Raw genomic sequence first — 17,900 nt, 5'->3', positions numbered from 1 at the left:
GGAACAGTCTTAAAGATTTTTAGATATGTAGATGATTTTTTAGTGATTTTAAACAGACATGACACAGGCCGCTATGAGGAGACTGCCATGAGAATATTAGAAATGTTTAAGCAACATGGAAAGGGGCTCTCATTCACATTTGAGCTTCCCGAACAGGACTGCCTCCAGTTTTTAGACCTGAACATTAAGCTGGGGGACAGAAGTGCGTGCTGGCGCTACCTTCCTAGGGCGAAGAAAGATTTCTTGCCATTCGATTCGGCCCAGTCAAAAACTGTAAAGAGGGCTATTGCCGCCCTCTCTATGGAATCTGCACTCCTCAAGTCGTGCTCTCACATGATGAAAGCGAGCTTCCAGGGTGAGGTGAGCAGACTGCGCAAAGCAGGGTTTCCAGACCATGTTTTGGCTAGCGTGACCGAGGCATTGCTACAAAACCTCAAGGGCAAGCCAAAGGGGCAACGTCGAAAACAATCCTTTCGTGGAGCCAAGCCAGTGGTGATACCGTATATACACAAAGTATCCCACAATTTAAAACGAGTTGGCAACAAGTACGGAGTCGCCATGGTCTTTTCCGCCCCCTGCAAATTGGCCAAGATGTGCCCCAAGGTTACTAGTAGGGCTCAAACAACATCTGGGTGTGGAAAGAAACACTCGAAGCCCTACGTAAAGTGTGCCACGGGAGTGGTCTACGAGATCCCCCTTACGTGTGGCAAGGTGTACATCGGTCAGACCGGACGCTGCGTTAATGAGCGTGCCGGCGAGCATAACAGGTCTTTAGGGAACGCATCAGACTCGTTCCAAAACCTACCCGCTCATTGCCGCTCTTGCCTTGATGAAAATAAAAAAATCTGTGAACCACGATTTGGAGAGATTAAAATTCACCAGAAGTAAAGACAGATTAGCTCGCGAGCTCGCAGAAGCCTTTTCTATCAAAGAGAGGGGGGGTAAGTGTGTCAGCACGACTTCTGTATCTTTACGCGAAAGTGAACACAGATTGTTAAAAAATAAGAGATTATGAGAAGGTTTTTACCTTAGGGTGTTTTTTCTGAATGGTTTTTTTCCTTCTTACTTTAGGGACATGCGCGAGCGTTCACTGTCTTCGGGTTATATATGTGCACATGAATCTTTCAATAAACTTAGTTGGAGTTAGCGCCTGTCCCGTCCGTCTTTCTGTGTGGTTCGTCTAAAACTTAGCGCTGTATTTCCTTTGGTTTAACACAATATGGTAGGCACCAAAAGTAAGAAAAAAGGCTTGCCACATAGCGCTAAACTGACAGGGTCACAGCAAGATAAAGAGGATGGGCGCTCCGTCCCATCCTGTTTGTCCCATTGTGTCCGTGTCAGCGCTATGTGGCAAGTGAACAGTCAACAACTTGCCCAAGCTTCCAATCTGAAAGAAAGGGGCGTAGATTCCCTGGGAATGCATTTCAACTATATTATTCAAGCAGTAGGCAAATTGGCTATGAATATATGTTGTCACTAAATCGTTCAGTCAGAAGGTATTGTATTGTATTGTATTGGGGTTTTATGGCGCATAAGCAACTGAGGCTATCATGCGCCAAGAGCAAGGTTAAAATCTGTTCTTATTTGAAAAGGGGAAGAAAGTTCGTTTAAGTTTACAGTTTATTCAGAACGTCTGCTTCTTTTAAAAAACTAAGAACACATGTTAAGTTTATTATTGCTCTTTCTCCTAAAAGTAATTTGGGATGGAAAGGGATGGCATGATCATAAAAAATAGTGAAATGCTTTCTCCGTAGTGTCTCTAGTTTTGGGCATGCAATCAGGATGTGGTTGACTGTGAGTACTTCTCCGCATTCTCCACACGTAGGCTTATCTTGTTTCATTAGTAAAAAATTATGTGTGAGATGTGTGTGCCCGATACGCAGACGGCATACTGTAACCTCCATGAATCGTTCCTGATGAGTGCTTGTTTCCCATTCTTCTATTATAGGCTTTACGAGGTGCAATTTATTACTTTCCTGGTTATTCCATATAGACTGCCATATATCCTTTTGTTTTCGTTTAATTAACTTTATGCAATCCTTATAAGGTATGTTTACTTTCTCTATTTCTTTCCTGCCTGCTTGAGCAGCACACACGTCCGCTCTCTCATTTCCTTCAATGCCCATGTGGCTTGGAACCCAACAGAATATTATGTTATGTCCTTGGGCTGATATCTTTATTACATCGTGTATTATGTTACCGAGTAATGGCATGACTGCATTTCTGGAGTTTAGAGCTGTGAGCACACTCAGTGAATCTGTATAGATAACACTGTTCTCAGTACCCTCGTACACAATTTTTGCTACAGCTACCAGGACAGCATAAGACTCGGCTGCAAATACTGATGCACATTGAGGAAGTCGAATAATTTTTTCGGAGTTCCGATCCACTACAGCGCAGCCCACATAGGAGGCAGTTTTTGATCCGTCTGTGTAAAACTCTGTGCATTTGCTGTATTTCTCTTTTAGTGCGTGATATTCTTGTAATATATGTTCTGTAGGAGTTTCGCTCTTTTTGAACTGTGTAAGAGTGAGGTCACAGACTGTTGGAAAGTTGTACCATGGGGCCAGGGGCCTATTTTCTTGAGCGACATCAGGCAAGGTGTCCAGAATATGGAGCTCACGGCAAATGTCTTCAAATCGCATTATCAATGGTCTTGTTGTCTGAGGCTTATTTGAGAATATTGTTCGGGAGGGGCAAGTTGTGACAAACGGGTAACAGATGTGTTTTTTCCGTGTCCTTATTTTGAGGACATATGCGCATGTAAGTAAAGCTCGTCTATCTTTCAGAGAAGGCTCGTTAGTTTCAACATAGAGGCTATGCACAGGAGACGTTCTGTATGCACCACAAGCAAGGCGGAGGCCTAAGTTATGCACTGGGTCTAATTTCTTTAAATATGATTGCCTAGCTGATCCATAAACTATGCTTCCATAGTCCAAGGAGGAGCGCACAACGGAGCGATATATATGCAAAAGGCATGCCCTATCAGATCCCCAATGTTTGCGTGAAAGGACTTTTAGGATGTTTAGGGATTTGGAGGCTTTCTTCTTTAGTGCTTGTATGTGAGGGAGAAAAGTGAGTTCTTTGTCAAAAGTAATGCCCAAGAATTTATGGTTATTGTTTATGGGCAATTTGATTTCATTTAGGTGTAAGGTAGGATTGGGCTGTATGCCTCGTTTGAGCGAGAACATAACTGCCACTGTCTTCTGCGGAGAAAATTTAAACCCATTTTCACTGGCCCATTTTGTTAGCTTATTTATTGTTAATTGGATCTGTCTCTCACATGTGGACATGTTGCATGATGTGTAGGCTATTTGAAGGTCGTCCACATAGAGTGGATACATTAAGGAATTTGGTATTACTTTACTAATCGTATTCATTTTTACCACGAAAAGTGTGGTGCTTAAAATGCACCCTTGGGGCACACCATTCTCCTGCAGGAAGGTTCTTGATAAAGTGGTCCCAAGACGTACTTGAAACGACCGATGTGACAAAAAGTCACTTAAAACCTTCAGCATTCTGCCACATATGCCTAGATCTGCTAGGTCGCGCAATATCCCATACCTCCAAGCCGTATCATATGCTTTCTCAAGGTCAAAGAAAACGGCAAGGAAATGCTGTCGGTGTATAAAAGCCTCTCTGATAGTGTTTTCAAGACGCACGAGATGGTCAGTTGTTGAGCATCCTTTTTTAAAACCGCACTGATGAATGTTTAAAAGTTGATGAGATTCTAAAACAAAAGTTAGTCTGATGTTTAAAACACTTTCAAATGATTTTGCTAAACAGCTGGTGAGAGCAATGGGCCTATAACTACCAGGAGATGTCGGCTCCTTTCCGGGTTTTAAAAATGGTATGACAACAGCTTTTTTCCACGCCTCTGGCAATTTTCCTAGGACCCATATTTTGTTAAAAAAGTTTAATAGTGCCTCTATGGCAGGTTCGGATAAGTGGGCGAGCATTTTGTAGTGAATTTGGTCAGGACCAGGTGCAGTTTGTTTACCGGCAGCTAGGACATTTTTTATTTCTTGTAGTGTAATTAAGCTATTATAGGGTTCTTTTGTACCACTACTTGTAGGGAGTTTTTGTTTCTCTGCTGTGTTTTTGTGTTTTAGGAATGTTTGAGTGTAGTGTGATGAACTGGAAACTTCAGAAAAGTATTCACCTAAAATGTCGGCCTGTTCTTGTATAGTTGTCTGTACTCCGGGGGCTGTTAGAAGGGGAATGGTAAATGGAGAGTAGCTGCCATTTAGCTTTCTAACCTGTTCCCACATTTGTTTTGTTGTTGTTGAGCTATTTATAGAAGTTACATAGTTTTGCCAGGAGGCTTTTTCGGCGTGGCGGCGGATGTAGCGGGCTTTTGCTCTTGCTTTTTTAAACTTGACAAAATTGTCCTGTGTTGGGTATCTGCGAAAAATTCCCCATGCTTTGTTTTGTTCTTTTTTTGCTTGTTTACATTCTTTTGAATACCAGGTTTTGTGATTTTGTTTCACCACTCCTGAGGACTGAGGAATTGCTATATGTGCTGCAGTAAGGATACAATTTGTGTAAGCATCGTTTAGTTCATCTATATTATATTTATCTAGAGTAATTTTTTCTAGGCTGGCCTTCTCTCGGAACAGTGCCCAATCGGCTAAATGCAGCTTCCAGCGTCGCGGCTTGGATGGGATGATTTGTGGTGAAGATGTTAAGCTGATTAGTATAGGTAAGTGATCACTTCCGTGTGGATTATCTAAAACGTCCCATTTAAAATCTGTAAAAATTGATGGTGAGCTGAGGGATAAATCAATACAGCTCATTTTGCCTGAACTAGATGAACAGTAGGTTGGTTTTCCGGTGTTAAGAAGACAGATATTATTACATAGTATAGAATCCTCGATGATTTCGCCTCTCGTATCTGTTTTTCTACTGCCCCAAAGGATGGAATGTGCATTAAAATCTCCTACTATTAAAAATGGTTCTGGAAGCTGCTTTAAAAGATCTTCTAATTCATAACTACTAAATTTAAGGTGCGGCTCTAAGTATATGCAGCACACAGTTATAGTTTTAAAAGCCTGTAAGGTTACCGCTATAGCTTCAAACTTAGTTTTTAGTTTGTGTTCTCGAACTGCTATTCCATTTTTTACTATGATGGCAACGCCACCTGAGAGCCTCAGCGCTTGCTCTCGGTCGCGACGGAAGACTGTATAGTTTTTGAGTATGTTCTTATGTTTGGGACCTAAATTTGTCTCTTGCAAACACAAGGCTAGTGGTGAGTGAGTGGCCAATAAGTGTTTTATGTCATTTATATTAGTTAAAAGTCCTCTGCACTTCCATTGTAAAAAAGCCATTTTGTATTAAATGAGTAGAGCAAGTTAAGTTTTGTTTTCAGGCCCTCTGATTCGGGGCTTTTCTCGTTTTTGTCGATCCAAGGAGCTGCGCCGTCCGTCTGACGTCGACGGCACAGGACTGCCTTGGCTTGTGTCCATCGCGTCTTCTGACACGCTGGACGCCCGTGCGGACCGCACAGGTGCGTTTGTATTTCCCCTCACCGCATGGTGAGAGGCCTTGAGGCCGGCTGACCTGGGGGTCTGTGCAGCCTGTTTTTCTGGTGGTGGCGCAGCGCTGGCCGCAGCCACCAAGGGCACGGATGGCCCTGCTCCCGGTTCACTGTGTGAAACCTGGGCAGGTGCCAGAGTCTGTTGTGGCTCAGTGCCCTGTTGTGCCACAACAGAATAGGCCGGTTTTTTGGACAGAACACGATTTCGTGCTTCCCGGAAAGTTATGTTTTCTTTGACCTTGATAGTAATGATTTCCTTTTCCTGTTTCCATATTGGGCATGTGCGTGAATAGGCAGGATGACTACCCTCACAGTTGGCACACAAATGTGTCTGAACCTCACATTTTTGGGAATCGTGTTCATGGGAAGCACATTTTGCACATCTCGGCTGGCCGCGGCAGGTCTGGGAGCCGTGACCATAGCGTTGGCACTTGAAACAGCGGCGAGGATTTGGAATATATTTCCTGAGTTGAAGTTTCACATAACCAATTTCGACTGATTCGGGGAGGATACTTTGTGCAAATGTCAGGACAAGGTGCTTGGTCGGAATCTCTTTGTCATCACGCCTCATTTTTATTCTGTAAACATCTGTTACGTTTTGGTCTTTGAGGCCTTCTAGAAGTTCCTCTTCGGTTAGGGATCTGAGGTCATCGTCAGAGATAACTCCGCGGACAGTGTTCAGAGAACGGTGTGGACTGATGGTCACTGGGATTTCTCCAAAAGACTTTAATGTAGACAGTTTATCATGTTGATGATTATAGAAGATTTCCAACAGAAGGTCTCCGTTCGGGAGTTTCTTTACGTTGTAACCCTGACCTATTACTTCTGTCAGTGTCTTGGTCACTATGAAAGGTGAGATTTGTCTAGCCGTTTTCTCAGCGTTGTCACTGTGTACTACATGAAATCGTGGGAACCTGTTTGGGTTTTTCAGGAAGAATTTAGAGGTTTCGTCGGTGCGACCCCTTTTTCGGGATCGATCATGTGAGAGTAAAGAAGCCATAAAATTATGTTGATGTTCGGCCAGGGTGGCGGCCGCCCACCACCGAGCCCAACAAGGGGACGGGACGGGAGCTTCCGAGAAAGTCCAGCCCACGCCAGCCTTACACCCTGACTATAACCAAATATGGCGTAACACAGGGTGGTTAGCCACACAAGGTTAACCCTTGCTGCCTGGAAAATGAAAAATCCAAGAAAAGAGGAGGAGACAGGAAAGTTGTAAGCAAGAAGACAGGAAAGCAAAAGATGGAGGGGAGGACAGGAAAAGGCGACTGCCGATGTTCAGTCAGAAGGATGTTGCAGGGCAGCAGAAATGTGTGCTCACACTGTAACGCTGGCTCTGCCGCAGCTGCTGCAGGCTCTTCTGCAAGTCCAGCTGTTGGAGACCCCGTGATGCAAAGCCATCCCCTCCCCGGTAAGTGGTGGTGGTGCCTGCTGCCCCAACCGCTGGGCTGGTGCCAGGCAGTGCCGCCAGGCCAGCAGCCTGCTGCTGCTGCTGCTGGGCGGCCGTGATGGAGAGCAGCCTCTGCTGCAGTTGGATCATTGTCTCCAGCGTGGCAGCCACCGTGCTCGCGGTGGGTGCAGCAGCCCCACCACGCCGCTCTGTGTACTCTTCCAGCAGTCCAGCCTACAAGGGGTGAGTGAACAAATGCCATTTTCACTTGGGATAATGCAAGCTGCTTTCATCCTCTGACTTCATGCATATCATATCAAAATTCTCATCTCTCAAACGCTAGTTGACAGAGTGTTCTTATGTCACATATACAGTTACCGTATTTACTCACATAATGCTCGCACCCCCAACATTGGGCGTCAATTTTTTTTCCTCGCATAATCTTTGCACCACCATCATGAGAGTCGTCTGTTAGAAGCGCCATCTTTGGAGCGCTACTCAACCTAACTGGCTTTATTGTGTGCCCGCGCTACCAGGCAGCGATAGCATGCTAGGGTAGATTATCATCATCATCATCAAAGGTTATGCTCGGCTTTTTTTTTTTTTTTTTTTACCTCCACGATGCTCGTAGCCGTCGCCATTTTGCGAGGTAGTGGCGCATCGCAATGGGGCGGTACGCAAGTTATACAGCTGCTTTTAAGCTGAAAGCCTTCGAGTAGGGGCTACAGCATAGCAACCGTGCTGCGGGCCGGCACTTCGGCGTCAACAAGTTGTGCGTCGTACGCTACTGGAGACAGCAATTGCAGTGTCGACACGGACTCAGGTCAAGTCTCTGATTAAGAGCAGGACTGTATGGTCTGCTGTGAGCATTATACCACGAAACGCGGGGAGTGACGATGAGGCTGCGTGCGACAAATAAAGTGCTTTAACAATTTGTACTTTTGGCGACCCTGTCATTTATAACAAAGATAAGTTCTGCTTGAAAGTAATGTTTGGTTATATTTAGAATAGCTGGCCTAAGAATCCCGATTCACACCTGTTTAAATTTGCTTTTAGTGCTCCAAAACATTTGCTCGAACATTTCCCCCACATAATTGCCGCACTCCCCAACTTAGCATCAATTTTCCGAAAAAAGAAGTGCGAGCATTATGCGAGTAAATACGGTAAACCTGGTTATAACGAAACTTCAAAATGTACGCAATTTTTTGTTATATGTATTTTCGCATGAAGGCTGGAAAGTACAGTGCAGAACAAGAACCAGATTAAGAGTTGAATCTACGAGGAGCCACCTTGAAAGTGTTTACTGTAAATCAAAATTGCTCAAGTTATAGAAGTGGCAAAACATTCTGCAATCGCCGTACGGCAGCAGCCTCCACCTTTGCTGCGGCTCAAGCAAGCCGCGTCTACGAGTGGCAGGGAGAGGGTGTGGCGGAGAAGCCAAGAAGAAAGAGCGTGCATGGTTGCACTGCTGCCGGGTGAGGAGGCGTCTTCACGCATGTTTCCTCTCGCCCGCCACCACTGCCCCAGGAAACCAACTCTGCTGACTCGCATCACCGGTGCTGCTCCCACTACCGATGCGCGCAAGCAGCCGTGGGCACACACTGGTTGCCCTGCGTCTTTTCTTCTATTTGTCCTATTATTCCTCGCAGACTTTGAGCATGATCTGAGCATGATTTGAGCACAACGAGCCCCTGGTGGTCTGGCAGTGGAATTGCCGCGGATATCGCCGCAGACGCTCGTCCCTGCTACAGTTTGTGACATCAGCTCCATCCACACTGGCCGTCATCGCCCTTCAAGAGCCCGGCTGTTTGCCTACTCTCCCAGGATATGTGTGTTGCATGCCATCGGGAGCTAGCCGCTGTGCAGTGCTTGTGTCGAAGCAACTTGTGCCGGTGACTCATGACATCGACGGCACCACCACCGACCATATTCTTCTGGAACTGCTACCGCCATCTAGACAGACCCCCAGCGTTTTTGTGCTCGCAGTGTACAGCCCTCCTAGTTCCCGTGCGGAATCTTTCTCTTATCTCTTTGAACACGCCTGTCGTCTTGCACGCCGCTCCCCTCTGATAGTCGTCGGAGACTTCAACGCAGCCCATCCCGCATGGGGTTACACCCGGCCTACTGTCGAAGGTACGCGACTGTACACTTTAGTCCAATCGCACGGCTTCTCTTTACTTACTGACCCTTTGACGCCTACCCGCCTTGGTAACTCCGTCACCCGCGATACCTCTCCGGACCTTACTTTACTGCTCCATGTACCGCACCATGACTGGCGGAACCTTCTTGAGACGCTTGGTAGTGACCACTACATTATTGAGACTACGATCCACACAGCTCCGCTTCGTGCCCCGCTCCGGAAAACACGCTTAGTCGATTGGCCTGCCTTTCGTACCGCCCGAACGGAATCCCCCTCGTCGGATTCTATCGCTGATATCAAACTCTGGGTCCGCGCCCTCCATTCCGACGTCGATCGCTACGCAAAGACCCTCCAACTCACAACCCAACATCCGGAGGCCGATCCTCATCTGGTCCATCTGTGGGAGGCGCGCAGGGGCCTAGTGCGCCGCTGGCGCCGGCAACGCCATAACCGACGCCTTAAGCAACGTATCGCCAACATTACGGCCCAGGCAGAAAGTCATGCGGCCCTCTTGGCGCAGCAGCAGTGGAACGGCATTTGCGACTCACTGAACGGCCGCCTGGGTACAGCCCGTACTTGGCATCTTCTCCGCCATCTCTTAGATCCCACCAAATCCCACAGACACACCTCCCAATCAGTCCGCCGCTTAATCCAGACGTTCTCAGGTTCGGATGAAGCTCTCCTCGCCCAACTTCGCCTTCAAATCGCTCCCCCTACCGCCCTGCTTGCTCCCACACTGCCCCCATACACCGGCCAACCAAGCCCCGATCTGGAATCCCCGTTCACGGTCCAGGAAATATCCGCAGCGCTGCAATCTCTCCAGCGTAAATCTGCTCCCGGGGCGGACAGGGTTACCTATACCGTACTCCGCAACCTCGATACCTCTTCCATCGCTGCCCTTACGACATTCTTTGACACACACTGGTCAGCGGGCACCTTGCCTTCCGAGTGGCGCCATGCCGACGTCAGTTTCATTCCAAAACCCGGAAAACCTCTCGACCTTTCCAACCTCCGCCCTATCTCCTTTACCTCGTGTCTTGGTAAGCTCTTTGAACACGCCGTTCTGAGAAGTCTCCAGCCATACCTTGACTCAAGCTCTTTCCTCCCCCATACACAATATGGCTTTCGTAGTCACCTTTCCACCCACGATGTCCTCCTCCAACTTCGCCACGATATTCTCGAAGGCCTCACTCCAGCGTCCAGTAGGGCTATCCTGGCATTGGATCTGCACGCCGCTTTTGACAATGTATCCCACTCTGCCATCTTAGACGGTCTAGCTGCTACCCACTGTGGTCCCCGTACCTTCGCGTACGTCAGTGCTTTCCTCGCTGATTGCACCGCTACAGTCGGCCTCGGGCAACTTCGGTGCCAACCCTTCTCTCTACCCGCCCGCGGCACCCCCCAGGGCTCTATCTTATCTCCGCTCCTGTTCAATGTTGCTCTGGCAGGCCTCCCTGCGGCACTCTCCGCAATTCCTGACCTTTATCATGCCATTTACGCCGATGATATCACCCTGTGGGTAAAAGCCGGCTCGGCGGGACATATCCAGTCCACACTACAAGACGGCCTCGACACTGTCACCTCATACGCTACCTCCTGTGGCTTGACTCTTTCTCCTTCCAAGTCCGAGCTCCTCGTCGTGCGTGGTCGGTCTCGCACTCCCCTCGAACCTGCCACAACTATAGCTCTATTCATCCATGGCACCACAATCCCAGCGGTCACATCGCTACGAGTCTTAGGCCTCCACCTCCAAGCCGACGGGCGTGCCAGTTCCTCACTAACCCGCCTCTCTACACAGACTGCGCAGCTTCTGGGCCTTTTCCGCCGCATCTTACACCATCGAGCGGGTCTCGCTGAAGCGGACGCTCTCCGCTTGGTCCAAGCGCTCTTCCTGAGCCGCTTTCAGCATGTTGTTCCTTACCTTGTTCTTACCCCTTCAGACCACGATAGACTCGATATCCTCATCCGCAGAATCTACAAGACTACCTTAGGCCTCCCGCCGTCCACGCCTACCTCGACGCTTCTCGCACTCGGTCTTCATAACACCTCGCGCGAATTGGTCGAAGCCCACTCCCTCGCACAACTACAACGCCTAACCCTGTCCCCCGCTGGCCGGGCCCTCCTAACCCACCTCGACATTCGCCCTCCAGGCTTTCTTTCCCGACAACCAAACTCGCTTCCTCGGTCACTCCAGACTTTCTGCAAGGTGGCCCCTATCCCACGCCATATGCAGCCCACTCTCCACACTGCTCGCCGCACCACCCGGGCAGACTATCTCCGCCGCCGCTACGGCTCGTCCAAGTCCGCCATCTACGTGGATGCAGCCAAATATGCCTCGCTAGCTGCCTTCACAGTGGTCGTGGTGGACCACACGGGTCGCCTCCTCACTGCGGCCTCGCTACGTACTAACAGCGCTCAGTCAGCAGAAGAGTTGGCCATCGCTCTGGCTCTCACTACCCCAGACCCACCCACATCCCGGACAGTCTTTACCGACTCGGCCTCCGCCTGTCGTGGGTACCGCGACTTAGTCGTAGACCACACCGCCGCTACCGTTCTTCAACATGCACCGACTCCCGCCCCACCGACTACGCTAGTCTGCACCCCTGGACACGACGTTCTCGACGGTAATCAACAGGCACATGCCTGGGCTCGCGCTCTTGCCTACCGAGCTGATTCGCCGCCGAGTTCGCCGGGCCCTTCTCCGGCAGCGTTTAACCCTGTACTCCCTGTGTACCGGGAGATCCTTGAATACTACCGCGCGACACGTTGCGCCTTCCCGCGACCTCACCGCCGCCTCTCGCGGACCGAGGCGGTCTCCCTCCGAATGCTCCAAACTCAGACTTTCCCCTGCCTCACTCGTCTACACCGTATCCATCCAACTCTCTATCGTCCTGAGTGCACACTTTGTGGGTCTCTAGCAACCCTATACCAAACTGTCTGGGCCTGCCAAGCTATTCAAGCGGCCCCTCGTATACTCACGCCAAGTGAGGCGGACTGGGAGAATGCCCTTCGCGCACCCGATCTGGAGGACCAGCGTCTGCTCGTTCGCCGGGCTGAAGCAGCTGTGAGGGCTATTGGGACCCTGGACTGAGGGTACCACTCCTCGTCCCTCATTATGTAATCGCCATATCAGAAATAAACGTTTTTCACTAACTTGCCGAGCTATCTCTCTCCTTCCTCTCTCCCGGCCTTCGTTTGCAGTAGCACGCGCTATGCATGCGCCAAGCTAGCTCAGCCCGTTTTCAGACAGAACGTCGGACGCTTTCTCCAGCATGTGTTGCGAACCCTCTGCACCCTCTGCGCGTGGCGGCTAACGTGGCTATGGCCCCTGCAAACGTTAGGAGGTGGCAGATCTATCTCTCCTTTTTTTTTCTTTATTTCTTTTTTGCAAGAGTCGTGAATTCCTATTGTGCTGTACGCGCGGCGTAGCGTAAGATATGGCAGCTGTGGATATTAAGAAACGGCAGTTTTTTTTTTCTTCTTGCGGGAGTCATTTATTTGCATGTATGAATCAACGAAAGCACGTGGTCAGCTGTGATCATGACACCGGCTTTTAGCATTTTTCGCTTCAAACAGCATTTGCAGCTATCACGCTTTCCGATGATTTTGTGGCAGTGGGCTAAGCCCACCCCAAGCGCGGTGCGACAAATCGAACCAGGCTTGTGCAATCAAGCCATCATGGGCACTCTGCCAAGTTCCCTCCCCACCACCGCAGGAGCTATCAAAAGATAAACATGCCATGACGTTATCGCTGCGCAGCATCTTGGCACGCTGCCAAGAAATGAGCTGTGGATGAGACGACCCAAATGGCGCGACGCGCACCATCAACATGCAAGCGAAAAAGCTCGCAATTTTTGCCGCGGCGAAACAGAAACCTTGTTTTGAGCTGCCATGGTGGCTCGAGCAGCGGGAGGGACGCAGTTCCAACAAGTTGGAATTTTTTTGGAATTTTTCTGTTGCTGCCGCTCGTCGCTGAGATCGCTCAATCGCTTGCATGTGAGCGAGCTGGTTTTAATGCTTTTTCTTTTTTAAAAAATTCTCGGGTGTAAAAGTGGAGGATGGGTTCATTATGCGAGTGGGTTGATTACGCGACAAATACGGTATCGTTTTTTCGCAAGTGCCGTCACAAGCAGATTTCTGTATATCGAATTATCGATATATCAAACTATTTCGCGATCCTCTTCGAGTTCTTTATATCCGGGTTCAACTGTATACATCTTTTTCATGTGATAAAAGCCTATCCCTCTAACATGTGCAGGACCAATAGGTGTTGTGATTGTTAACCTACCTATTTTGTGTGCCCTGCAAAAAAGAATCAGTTGATTGTAGCACCATCTCCATTTTGTTTGCGGTAACCTGTTTTTGATCGAAAATGCACAAAGTAGCCCAGAAACAAGTTTTACTTCAAATTGGCGACACCTCGTGCTGCCGAACTGCATGTGCTGAGCTGCTTTGCTGGTGGTTCGCACTGTTGATTCTGGTTTTGGCTCGGATGATGCCTACACGAGACAAAATACGCATACATGCTACGGCTTTGTACTTCCTAAATGATTGATGCGCAAAGCAATTTAAAGGAGTCCAACACTACTCTTATTTTCAAGGGCAGACCCGGGTCTTTAACCACGAAAAATTGCCAAAAATTGCTTTTCGGAAATAATATGGTCCCCTGAACAGTACTTATTGCGTTATTAATGCAACAATTTTCGCTCGTAAAAATACCTCAAGATTGATCGAATTTAAACTTGCTCCCCATGGCAACGGTGCCGCGGCGTGACCATTTTTGTACCAATCGAAAGCTGCCCTCTTCTACTTTCTACTTCTGGCGGGAAACAGTTCTCAGTCCAACAGCAGAGTTAGACCACTACAAAAAAAGTTTGCAAAAAAACATTTTCAAAATCTGCACATGGGGAAAATCCTGCCTCCCGAATGCACGCCAAGGAGCATCGAATGCTGCACAGCAGCCGGCGATCAAAGCGCACATGGTCATGACTGAAGTATATAATCAGCATGCATCACACTGCATGCGTGTGTCTACTTCTTGCGAGTTTGCGCAGCCATCACCTTAGTGAACTCAATCGTGTTCTCATTGGCATAGGCCAAAAGCATCATGGCTGGATGCTTGGATCATGGCAAAGCTTGGTTGTCATGTGCTACAGTCAAACCTCGATATAACGAACACGCATATAACGAATTATTGAATATATCGAACTCTTCCGAAATATCACACATATTTTTAACTTCCCACAGTGAACGCGGTTCGGCATAAATAGGATATTACGAACTTCGCGACACTAAGTACTACCTTACTTTAAGCAGGAGGCAGGCTTCGTTGCACTACAAGTGTGTTGTGCAGCATAGCAAACGTTCAGGACTACCTCGCAGGCGCTGACAGCGCCAGAGATGTCACGACGGCATTGAGAGTTGACAGCCAAATAAATTTATGGCCTCCAAGATCACCCTCGCGCGCGGAAGTGATCTCGGAGGCCATAAGAAATCGTTCGCATCCCGGAATTGCTGACAGCGCCGCTTCAGCAGCGGCGGCAGTGGCGTGATCGAATGTTGCTTTTGCCTTCTTGGTTTTTGCGTCTTTCGCGTTTTAGTGTTAGCAGTGGCGTCGCGGCGTGGCAGTCATTGCGTTTGGTGGAGCTGCGTCGGTCATCGTGTCGAGTGTGGTGCGCGGGTGTGCGTGGTGCTGTGATCGCGGTGAACGTGATAAAAAGAACAGTACTGACGTTAAAGACCAAGCTAAAGATAAAATCAGGGCCTTCAAGGCAGTTTACAAAAGGAGACTGACATTCTTCTCGTGAAGCTTCATATGAAGCAGAACTTGAAGATTGACTTGCTGGGAGAATTGCATGGGACAGCGTGAAGGGCGAAACGATTGCCAACTGCTTTCGGCACGCAAGTTTTGTTCCAGTAGAGGCCCGTGCATCAAGTGACGATGGGGACGATCCCGACGAATCAGAAGAAGAGCTCCGCGAGCTTGATGAGCCTGGAACAATTTTTCACGTTTTGTTGGTGACATGCCCGCAACAATGACTGTAAGGACTTTGTAGGCGACGGCGAGATCGCGGCGACCACGACAGTACTGACGGAAGCCGAAATCGCTGTGGAAGTTCCTGAACATCCCGCCGACGAAGCTCAAAAATCAACGCAAAAATGAAGGCCACGATAACGCAGTTCTTTGCGCGTAAATAAATGGACGTGACCCAAGTAGGCACCCTCCGAGTTGCTGTGCCTTCTCTGATTGAACTTTGCTGCTCTTGAACGTATTGTCTACGAAATTTTATGTTACAAATTATGAATAGAGCAAACTATTTTCCGATTTTTTACTTGTTCGTTATAACGAGGTTTCACTGTATTTGAAAATTCATCAAGTTAACTGGGACGTTGGCGTCGGCTGACGCGAGTTGCACACAGCCCGGCCTGCACCTGAACTGCTGGAACTGCACGCTTACGGCACCGCCACAAAACTTTATGGAACTGGTGCAAAGAGTGCAGCTGAATCGAACGGACCTATTTAAGGAGAGACGAGAGTCTTAGGATGATCGAAAAATAGTAAAAAAATCAATTTTGAGAAAAACTAGTGGACCTATTTAAGGAGAGACGAGAGTCTTAGGATGATCGAAAAATAGTAAAAAAATCAATTTTGAGAAAAACTCTCACCTGCACTCAAATTATTAACACTGAATTAGGTCAGGAAATGCGATAAAATCGGCTTTCGAAACATCGCAGTAGCCACGAAATACCCCCCAAGAAGAGGCAATTTGTTCGAAATTCCTGCGCGTGGTGCGGGCGTTGCAGCCAGCCGATCGCCGCCATCTTGGGCATGGTTTGAAGCCGTTTTCTTTGTGCGAATTTTGCACTATCTCGAAATGGCTTCGAAAGCCGTTTATGGCACGCTTCTCAAGCGACATTCTGCGTCTCCCACTGGCTGGTGTGATCGAAGCACCATTTTTTTTTGTCTATTTGTTTTGTGTCTGCCGCCATGGAGGCTGCTTCGTGCGTCTGCGTTTGCGCTCGTGTTTTTCTTTGCGATCGAAACCCCGGAAGACAGCAGATTGTAACCGTGCACGCAATGAGCCTTTGGAAGCCGTAAGAAACAGGCGTGGAACAAAAACCAGAAGAAGCCGGCCACAAGCGTAACATCACGACCCGAGTTACAGCCGGTGCCAGACTTGTTTGATGCGCAGAGAAGATCAACCATGCTGCCTGATGACGACACCGCGGGTTCAAACTACAGTGCGAATTGCATCCCAGATCACGGTACAGTACACTCCGGGTACTACTCTACGGCAGAGCCCGTTCTGTTAGGAAAGTCCGCAACCCAACGCGAGTTTCACCTTGGCGTTAGCGCGGAATGCGATGCCCATACCGAGTTCGTGATTGTAGACGTGAAAGTGTTAAGAAATTTGGAACCTGCGGAGACATCGTGAAGACATGAGCGGTCAACCCCTGGAGTTTCACAACGGACCTCAGCTGTAGCTCAGCTCACTGATCGCTTTCGCGCTGGCCGCTGCCGGAGCGATTATTCTTGCTTTTTGTCGCGTACTACTTTCACGCAGCGCTTCCGCATATTTTACTGAGTACCCAACTCACGTGCGTATTGGTTCTTCTATTGTGGCAGCTCAGCCATGCGCTGGCGTCAAAGTAATATATCGCGCTTCGACTTGTGGCGCGGCGGCAGTGGGAGCTGCACGCTCAGCACACACACACACAAAAAATCTGCATCAATACCATACTTGCTGTGTGCCAGCTTAAAATGAAAATGCACTGCAGAATATATCGTGCCATTTTCCCTGACTTGGCGAAATTTTGGATGGTTTCCCTGATTTTTCCCGGTGCATGAAATTTCCCTGATAATTCCCGGTTGCTAGACACCCTGATCATACTTGAGAAGCCTTAAAATGGAATGCGGCCAGCAAAAATGACCGGTGCCGTTAGTGCACAAGAAACAAAAATTGTTACTAAGAAGAGCCCGAGAGGACTACAAATTTATTTTCCAGTAATCAAGTCGGCCTGTGTGCGTCTTGTGAGTAATGACCGCACCGATTTTTCGTAGCTGTGAAGTGCTATGTATAGCACTGTAGGTGTAACAAGCACAAGCAGAGCTTGAGAGAAGCATGCATTCAAAGGCACAGGAAAATATCTGGTGAACGAACCACACGAAGCACGTCACAAAAAGAGCACCAAACACCTTGGAAAGTGATACGAGACTTCTTTACCGCTGTCACCATCTGGTTAATTCAACTGAACACTACAACTCTTGTTTTGCACCGCGCAGTTTGATAAAAAGTAGGATGAAGGTGCCCCGCGCTGTTACAGTGGGCTCACAATAAATTCCGAGAGTGCTTTCTACAAAATAGACCAAAAATAGCCCTTTTCTATATTCATTTTTCGAAAAATTTAGTTAGTCAAAGCATTCGATCTTATCGGCATCTGAGGGGGAATTAAACAGTACTTTCATTAAATTTGTTTCATTAAATCAGGTTTTAACTGTACTACCAGAACAATCCATTTTCTCGAGGTTTTTGGGTTTTCAAAGGTTGCCTTAACGTCATGAGGTGGTGATGACACCACCACTGAACGCCACTGGACATGGTGAGAAGGGAACGCGTATTGAGCGGTGCTCATCGTTCCTCAGGGAAGCGTAATCATGCCAGCGCATCATTTTGAACGCGATAGTTAGATGGCATCCTCAAGGCACTGCAGATGAAGTTATGTGATGTTAGGAAGATAGTGAGAGACCGGAAAGCGTGGTGTGACATGGTCCATAGGGTCACGAAGAGTCGGACACGACTGAACGCCTGAACTGAACACTGCACTAAACAGTA

The 17,900-nt window shown here is 48.3% G+C and overlaps 1 protein-coding gene across 2 annotated transcripts in view; it reads right to left on the bottom strand.

Annotated features, from left to right (window-relative positions):
• Window positions 1-17,900, bottom strand: part of LOC146210157 (uncharacterized) — a 158,078-nt gene that overhangs the window by 30,967 nt on the left and 109,211 nt on the right. For both annotated transcript variants that reach the window (XM_084608202.1, XM_084608205.1), the window contains one exon: window positions 6,858-7,160. In XM_084608202.1, coding sequence (XP_084464328.1) covers window positions 6,858-7,160 — 303 coding nt within the window. The remainder of the gene's footprint in view (window positions 1-6,857; window positions 7,161-17,900) is intronic.

Source organism: Amblyomma maculatum, chromosome 1 (genome assembly GCF_055883805.1).
Source record: "Amblyomma maculatum isolate TAMU_Amacu chromosome 1, ASM5588380v1, whole genome shotgun sequence".
In the NCBI taxonomy this organism is placed as follows: Eukaryota; Metazoa; Arthropoda; class Arachnida; order Ixodida; family Ixodidae; genus Amblyomma; species Amblyomma maculatum.
This window is presented reverse-complemented; position numbering and strand designations above follow the sequence as displayed.